This window comes from Vespula vulgaris, chromosome 6 (assembly GCF_905475345.1).
Source record: "Vespula vulgaris chromosome 6, iyVesVulg1.1, whole genome shotgun sequence".
Classification (NCBI taxonomy): domain Eukaryota; kingdom Metazoa; phylum Arthropoda; class Insecta; order Hymenoptera; family Vespidae; genus Vespula; species Vespula vulgaris.
Genome location: NC_066591.1, coordinates 7471520 through 7480697, shown reverse-complemented (window position 1 = coordinate 7480697; position 9178 = coordinate 7471520). Strand labels below are relative to the sequence as shown.

The following is a 9178-nucleotide window of genomic DNA, read 5'->3' as shown; positions in this document are numbered from 1 at the left end:
CGATCCAATACTCGTTCAATCGTTAATCATATCCTATAGGTATTAGTCGTCAATATCTGCCAATTAAATTGAAAATATAAAAGAAGAAGAATGGAGAACAATTAAAAAAAAAAAGAAAAAAAGAACAAATTTGATTTTCGATGAAATTGCAAACGAATCTCCTTTCATATTTTTTGTTTCCCTCTCTCTTTCTCTCTCTCTCTCTCTCTCCCTCTTTTGCTTTCAATGTTGCTGTTGGTTCGAAAGGAGAGAAAGAGAAAACGAAAAGCTATGGTGGGTCTTGTTTTCATCGACCTCGTTAAACATGCAAACGAACGAACCAAAAAGTTTTTCGTTCTCACGTTCTCTCTCTCTCTCTCTCTCTCTCTCTCTCTCTCTCTTTCTCTCTCTCTCTTTCTCTTTCTCTCTACATGGCAAAAGGAAACGACTCAAAGTGGGTAATTATTCCAATGCATCTCGAATGAAACCTCGCTGGTAGAGAATAATCCGATTCTAAAGAAATCTCTTATTCCTATCTATCGAGAATTCTAAGAAGAAATCGTCGACTTTGTTATCGCGTCTCGGTACTCCCATCTTTTAAACGTTTCTATCTTCTGACCACTTTAAAAGAAAATCATCTGATCTTTTCTGAGTTTTCTAAATGTTCTATTTCGTAAAAGTCAACTTTAAAGTCAATTTATTCTACCTTTTTCCATCTCTCTCTCTCTCTCTTTTTACAACATGCCTGAACATTGATACTTTTTCTTTGAAACAAAAAATAACGAAACGAAGGAAACTATTTAATTATTTTCCATACTATTCAAATGAAAAAGAAAGGAAGAGAAGAATAGAATGAGAGTCGATCGAAAAGATCATTTAAGTAAACGATTAGATCGTCGTTGATTCCATTATCACGATCTTTCATTTCGATTTCTTACGAAGAAGAGATCTTTTTTGTCTTATAAAACACACATGCAATTTCTAGAATACTTCGTTGAGATCAACCAATGTTTTTCCTATTATTTCGAAATGGTGAATTAAAGAGAAATATCATAATTTTAAGTAGAGTTATCGTTAATTCTATTTAAGTATTCGATCGGTATAGTTATATATGTAATCTCTTTAATCTTATAAAATTTTATTCTACAGATTTTTTAATATTTTTCTTCTTTGAATAATCGAATGACGAAATCATTTAACTATATCTACTCGCGAATCGAGTTTCGATTTATCTTATATTTTTAAATGAAGATAATTAATCGGGGAGAACATTTATTACGATTACATCGAGTTTCCTTTCCTTATTACTTTAATCTTTCCCGAGAGTACTTATAGTATTTATAACTCGAGTTATTAGATAGAGAACGAATTAACTTCGTATTCTGATGATATTGTAAAAATATATAGTAGAGTGTAAGGGATGATGCACGGCTTCGTGGCCTTGAGGCCACCTGGCATGATCATCGAATTAAGATCGTAAGTTTTCTCGATACTTAATTTATCTATGTTTTGTTTTCTTTTCTCTCTCTCTCTCTCTCTCTCTCTCTTCTCTTTTTTCCTTTTTTCGATAGCAAAAATTATATTATTCGATCTAAGATTTTCTAACTCTAATCACACAAAATTATAAGTTGAAACAACTCATAATACACATTTACATTTCAGACATACAATTCTCTCATTTTCTTTTATAATGTCGAGTAACGTATATACATACATATCTACCTATCTACATACACACAAAATCTACCTACTACCTACATATATACGTACATACATAAATACATATATACATGCATACGTAAAAAAGCAACTGGCGACAGATGCAAGTTATGAAGTCTAGCAACTGGTGACTCTTACCTACATGAGAGTTAATTAAGATAGGAGCGGGTTAAATAGCGACTATTAACTTGTTGAGGAAAAGGGAAAAAGAATATTTTACTTGAAAATTTTAGGTAAACATATGTTTGAAAACTGTATAATAACGTACATGGTAACATCGATAAGTGAAAAAATTTATTATCACTGTTACATTAGATAAGTCAGTATCAATTCAAGATTTTTGATAATAATTTTTTTGTTACTTTATCTCATCGATCAGTCGTTTCTTTTCACTATATTGATATATATATATATATATATATATATATATATATATATACTCGTATGTGTAATGCCAAAGAATGAAATATCACATATTATCGAAAATCTACATAAACAAAATACTTTATATATTTTGTGACATCGATTATTACTAATAACATTCTATTAATTACTATACTTCGTAGCAGATAAGTCGACGATCAATTTACCTGAGTATTCCACCTTCTATAAAGATATACACAAATGCGTATAAATGCACGTATCTAATATAAAACGCAACTTGTGTATGTATCTCTATGTAAATGTATATTATATCTTAAACATTATCTTTTTTTCTCATAGCATTGCATCTACGTGTGTATTGTATTTCATTCAGGTTCGAAGGAAATATTAGCAGTGAAAGTAAATAGTTAAATAGCCTCTAACATATAAAAATACGTAGATCGATCTTTACATCACAATATCATTTGCTTTCTAAATTAATGTACACACAGTCATATGATTTGTTAGATAAATTAATTATTATTAGGACAGAACACTGACCCGATTTTTACTGGTATAAATATAAATTATCGACTAAACTACCCTCTTAGAAATGTCTAAGTCTAATGATACTCACTTTGTTGTTTTGTTTGTACATAATAAAGTACGTTTCGTTGTTTTTAACAAGTAACTTATTTGTACAAATAAATCAAACTATTTCGTAAGTTCGACGTCAGATGATTCTGCTATAAGAGTTGAAATTTCTTGAATGTAACTAGGCTCGCCTAATATCGGATCAGATGAATGACTCGAAAGAGCTTCTTCCCGAGATTTTGGTATATCTTCTAATGCCGGAACATCTTCCAGCGATGAAGAATCCGATGACACTGTGAGAAAAATGGATAAAAATATAAGAGTTTGACATTAACAAAACAAAGATGTAAATAATAAAAAAATAAAGCCATTCGTAATCTTACAATCGCTAAGCGTCTTGATATCTTTCTCTTCTTCCGATTCGCCTCTTTCATAAACAAAATTCTCCTCCTTATCTTCTTCTTCCATAGCAAAATGTAAGTATGATAAAATGGATATAAGCGCTAAGAAAAACAAGTTTGTTCCAATACCAATAATGGCTGATAAAATAGGCCAATGAAACATCAAATAACGTAGGCCTGATAAATTTGCATTGATGATTATCGACGCAGAATAAAATTCTATATATCTTGATTGTATTTCGATATAAATTATTGTAACCGGGTGACTCTGAAATTAAAACGTAAATAAGTTAATATTCGTTTTGATCAAGTTTTATAAATGCTTTTCATTAATATATCTTACACATACTTGATCTTCTTCAAAATTTCCAAACAATTCAAGTACAACATTTTGTTTTTCTTCGGTAGTTCCAAAGATCATCATAGGTGAAAATGTAAAAGTACTAAGCATGTGTAGTAATGTACTACGGTAATGCAACATTGCTGATCTGCAGGCATGTTCCACAAGGAATCCATCTCTACTACGTAATTGTGCACATACCATAAACATTCCTGTATATAAATTAATGTTTATGGAGAGAAAGAAAGAGAGAGAAAGAGAGAGAGAGAGAGAGAGAGAGAGAGAGAGAGAGAGAAAGAGAAAGATAAAATAATCTATTTATTTAGTTAAAATAATATGCATACCAAGTTCCTTATTTGCAGGAGACTCTGGCATTTCTAAATGTAAATTAATTTTATAAGGCTGGCCAACCATCAGTATGTTCTGCTTTTTCGTCAATTGCACATGGGCTGATGGAAAACTGCAAATTCCTTTATCCTCGTCGCATGACCTATCGTTAGAAATTATATTTTAGTTTCATGCATGTATAAAGTAATTTATACAAAATGTATTTACACAAATACAAATATTAATTTTCTTAAAAGTAATCTATATATTCTAATATAACGTACAAGTCTTGAATTGAAGCTCACTTGAATTGCAGATGTACAGGTCGCACATATGACATACTAGGCATGTAAGCATAGTAAAAAGCCGTATAGAGAAATACAGACAACCAAATAATGAGAATAGCACTGACGATAATAACACCTCCGCGAAAAACTGCCTCCTTCGCTGATTGTACTCCTTGTGTTGTTTTCTTTTGCATATTGAACCATTTTTTTGTAATTCGCCGGAATGATCTCGAGATCAACATTCTGAACAAATATGATGGAGTTCGTTAAAAATAATTAGTATTAAATAAATATTATAAAATTAACTTCAATGATACAAATCGTTAAAAAAGATAAGATAAAATTTGTCGTCCATTAACATGTAATTCGCATCGTATAAAAGTATAGGTTATGTACACCTACACTTGCACTTTTTTCACACAATTCAATAGGAATCGTACAGATGGCTCAACCGTAGACCAATGATACCATACTAATGTAATGCAAATCAACATTAGTATAATAGGGAGACATATCCTGTACAATTTTATTACATTATTGTCAATACATTTAAAATTAAATATAAGATAATTTTTTTTTCTTTTTTCTTTTTTTTTCCAATAAATATTTGTAATCTGTTAAAAGGATTTTTGTAAGCAATACACTGTTCAGTATATGAAAATATAATCAATATAGTATATAAAATATTCGTACCTTTTGATTAAATTTAAAAATCTTTAAATATTATTTTTTTACAATATATTGAGAATATTAACAACTCTTGTTTATAAGAAATGTCTATGAAAAAGTTACTGCGAATATTCTTTGCTTCTTGTAAGATAATGCTCGTACTTTCTAGTACTAAATGACTTAAATGTATATGTACATATGATAAGACACGTTTTATTGATTTCTGCGAATACGATGAATGGTTAAAAAAATTATTTTCCTTTTCTATGCTCTAATCTAGGTCTGCCTTTCTTTGTTGTAGGTTTATCTTTTCCTTTATTCAATAAGGGATGTGTCTCTGTAAGCAGACCCATTTGATCAATGCTACTTTAAATGATAATTTAAAAATAAGATCTATCAAATGTATAAGTTCTACCTCCAGTTGGTGCACCTTGTAAATCGATATTATGCGAACGATGTTTCTTTATTGGTGGTTCGTGAGGAGAAGTTTGGTTATCCTCTGAATCCTCTACATCTGGAGATATTGGTAAAAATTGAAGAGAACCTATGTCTTCCGTTTCTTCGTCTGAACTACAAAAGGCAGCAACTCTGTCGATAGATGCTACATCTACCTCGATTTCTTCATCTTGAGCTTCTTCACCTTGTACTACGGACTTATCCTCGTCGCTTAAATCAAATTCACTTTCTCTTTCTTCATATTCTACATTTTCATCTAATTCTTTAAAATCTGGTGCAAAAGCAGACCAATTTTCTACTTGATTTTGTGCCCAAATAGAAACTACTCCTGATGAAATGGAAGCTATGATAGGTCTTACTGGATGCCACTACAGACAATACATAAAAATCTTAATTTTATAATTATATTCATATAAAATCTTTCATGTACATATTAAATTTCTTACACGTACCACGACATCTAATAACAGTTCTCCTTTAGTTCCATGCAAAATTTTAACTAAGTTTCCAATACTTTTTTCCCAAACATATAATGCATGTTGTCTAGCAGAGCCAGCACATACGTATTCTCCATCTCCAGAAAAACAGCACTTTTTCCACATTGTTTTATTTACAAGATCTTGTAGTTTTTGAATTGGCTCTGGTTCACCATCTTTGCCACATGCCAGTATCTCTGTACTGTCGTACACACGAATTACTCTATCGGAAGTATTAACAAGAAAACATGAACCACGTCTTGCAAATTCAATGCTCTTCACCGCCGTGTTACTGGCAGTACCTTGTGAAATTTTATAAGATGCCTTAACAGTTAAAGATTCTGCATCTAAGACCAAAATTCTGCCTCGAGCATTTCCAGTATATACATAGTCACCTCTTCTATCAAATGATGCTACTATATTTAAATCGCTCTAAAAGTATAATAATTTAAATAACATATTTAATATTTACATAGATATAGATGTAATAAAATATAGCTCTTATAAATATTACATACATCTTCATCAAGAGGTATAACCCTGTGTGTACCTTCGACATCGACCATTACAGCAGCGTGTCTCATTGGACATACCAAAAATTTATTCAAATTTCTTGGATGAAATTGAACTTTTAAGATTGGAGAAGGAAACCTGTATTTCTGATCGCATTCTCCAGACAAAACATCCCATATACAAACATTATTATCCGTGGAAGCACTCAGCAACTTATGCCCGTTTCTAGACCAACTATATCGATATAAATATTCTTAAAAATTCTGTATGATATTTGTGATTATATCAGATTAACTAATTTAGAATGGAATGAACTCTACCTCAATGAACAAACAGGATGTACATGTGCACTGATGATCTTTGCAATCCCACGAGTCAGGAAATCCCATATAACTATCCTACCATCGTTGCAACCAACAGCAAGTAAGGTTCCTCGTTTGTTGAATGTACATGTCACAGCAAGTGATATACAATCTAATGTACCATCAAATTCCTAACAAAATAATTATACTTCTACTTTAAGATTTGGCTTCATTTTATTTTATTCTTACTATATAAGATTGAAATGATTTAACCGAAATCAAATAACTCACCTCTGGATAATTCTGACCAAATGATTCTGAAACAATAAATTAAATACAAGATATATTAAATACAGTTTTCCTTAGACTTATATATTTTGTATAATTTTACCTAATAATTCCAAATTCATTCTTATAGAATTATATTGTTCTTCTTTCTTCAATTACAATTGTTGTTATAATGTTGATCTGTCATCAAACTTTTAGTGCAGGGAATAATCTAAAACAGGAGTACCAACATCTGATTTGATTTTCACCATTGGTAGAAATACTGATATACTTGTGGACAGTAAAAAAGAATTTAGAATAAGAATATAAAATAATTTTAGTCATACATTTTATGACGTATTCGCGTATATCATTAATAATACTGAACATTATTATATTATAATTGTTAATAATTAATCGATAATAACGAGTCGATAAAAAAAAGTATCTTGTAAATTTTAGATTTCGATAATCTTATTACTTTTTAGAAAAGAATAAATAATAAATACGAGATATATAGGTTAGTTGTCTGAATATAAAGGTAACCTAAAATTTTTTTCTCTTTTTTACCATATTCCATTGTTAAACTTTAAATCAAAAATTTTAAACTATTCTTTTTATATTTTCCTCTGTAGAAATAGCCCACTTTATATTATTACTATTACTACTACTATTACTATAATAATATACGATATAATAATATAATAAGAACAATGATAAGAAGTAAAAGAATATACTTATATACATCAGGTACACATATTATGACGATAATTTATAATAACAAAACAAGAAAGAATATATCATCTTACGTGTAGCTTTTCGCGCGAACTATCATTTTCTTGATAATTTCGAAAGATGATCATTCATCGATAAATACGTCTTGTGTTATAATATACACAAATTATTTTTAACAAATCATTCTCTATGCATGTGTTAGGAAACAAATGCGTAACAATGTCGTATCTAACACAGATCACTGCAAGATGCACACCACTTTTAAAAATTATATAAATACGAGAGATCGAGAAGTTGAGTCCACGACGTACTAACACTGACTGTCCTAACCTAACGAATTCAATTGTTATGACGCATGAGCTATAATCTATCAAGTTTATACACTCGCATGATAAAAGCAGTGTTCCATATTTACGCTTGTAGTTCGTATTTCGTCCACAGTTGTCGCTGAAATCGCACATGCTTCGAGCGAAAGATGATGACAATCTTAATATCGAATAGTCTAAATTTCGAATCAACTATAATTTCAAAAGGATACCCAGATATAAAACTTGGAAATTTAAAGAAACAAATTTTAAAGATTAAGATAACAACATTAAAAAACATTATAATATATTAAAATTTATACGTTTCGTGTAAATGAAGGATCGTTTATCACAACATTATTTTCTATAATATTTTTTATTTCTTTATTTACTATAAAATTATGTTTTCAACAAATTGTGGGAAGATACGTAGGAAATAAAACCAAATGATTAAATTATATTTAACAAGAACTTGATAACGGAATACTGATGTAGTCAGAGAGCTATTTGCAGAATATTCAGTTAAGAACCGCATTTTTTTTTTTTTAAGCGCTTGCGGTTTAATGAAGTTTTATAATTAGTAGTAATTTGATATTAGTAACGTAACAAAGTCATTTCACGGGCAATTTCTGTTTAAATCGAAACATCCTTAATAAAATTACTTGGTGTCACAGTTGCTTTATATTTCTCCACGTTGCGGGACAAATAGCACGTAATATTGTATCCGTATTTTAATTATGAAATTAGTGGCAGATCATAGTACTACATGCATTTCATGCAATGCATCGCAAGAGCATTTGCTGCATACGTACACTTTTTTTAAAGCTCTTAAACATATCATAAACATAATGTTATTATGTTCACGTTATCCGCGTTTGCTTTGTAGTTTTGTAAAATAAATTACACGAATCATGGATATATAATTACTTTTAAACCATTATAGAAAGTATAATATTTCAGTACGTAACTGTTTTTATATTTGCATTAGATAATTCTTCTCCTCGAATATGACCACTGTATAAAGAAAAAAATAAAATTATATTGCATTCGAAATTTAAACTAAAACCTTTACGTTATTATCTTTGGAACTCAGTAGACTGCATTCCAACATAATTATATTATTTACATGATATTTACAAACGTATGAACTACAGACTTTAATTAACTCTGTTCTTACACAAATATAATACATATAAGGCATAGTGAGAACTTGAAATGTCTCGAAATAATTTACAAAGAAAAGGATTATTTGTCGAGGCAAACAAATCTCTTTTAGTAATAATTATTACTCGATACGTATGAAAAAAAATCCCGCGGTATGGTGCAACACATTGATGTATTCTATTAGATGAGAAACGTCCGGCAGCGCTCATGTGTGTATTTTCATAAAATTTTCTAATTATCTACGTAAATGATATCAGTTTTTAGATAACGTATACATTCGT

The 9178-nt window shown here is 29.9% G+C and overlaps 2 protein-coding genes across 4 annotated transcripts; both read right to left on the bottom strand.

The window, feature by feature from the left end:
* Window positions 1-2576: 2576 nt before the first annotated feature.
* On the bottom strand, window positions 2577-4834 carry LOC127064643 (seipin). 2 transcript variants are annotated; one of them, XM_050996000.1, is made up of 7 exons: window positions 4704-4834; window positions 4413-4624; window positions 4029-4253; window positions 3741-3886; window positions 3406-3608; window positions 3039-3324; window positions 2577-2948 (listed from the first exon to the last, which is right to left on the bottom strand). In XM_050996000.1, exons 2-7 carry the CDS (start codon window positions 4502-4504, stop codon window positions 2776-2778), a joined length of 1125 nt encoding a protein of 374 aa, XP_050851957.1. In that variant the 5' UTR covers window positions 4505-4624; window positions 4704-4834; the 3' UTR covers window positions 2577-2775. The 2 variants fall into 2 exon arrangements, with proteins under 2 accessions (XP_050851957.1, XP_050851958.1); XM_050996001.1 differs by having other exon boundaries at window positions 4413-4526; window positions 4704-4820.
* On the bottom strand, window positions 4105-7953 carry LOC127064640 (retinoblastoma-binding protein 5 homolog). Of its 2 annotated transcripts, none has more exons than XM_050995997.1 (8): window positions 7503-7953; window positions 6818-6925; window positions 6718-6743; window positions 6445-6617; window positions 6130-6358; window positions 5588-6043; window positions 5095-5503; window positions 4105-4253 (listed from the first exon to the last, which is right to left on the bottom strand). In XM_050995997.1, the coding sequence occupies exons 2-8, from the start codon at window positions 6834-6836 to the stop codon at window positions 4246-4248; spliced, it is 1320 nt and encodes a 439-aa protein (XP_050851954.1). In that variant the 5' UTR covers window positions 6837-6925; window positions 7503-7953; the 3' UTR covers window positions 4105-4245. The 2 variants fall into 2 exon arrangements, with proteins under 2 accessions (XP_050851954.1, XP_050851952.1); XM_050995995.1 differs by lacking the exon at window positions 4105-4253 and adding an exon at window positions 4873-5016.
* Window positions 7954-9178: the final 1225 nt, after the last annotated feature.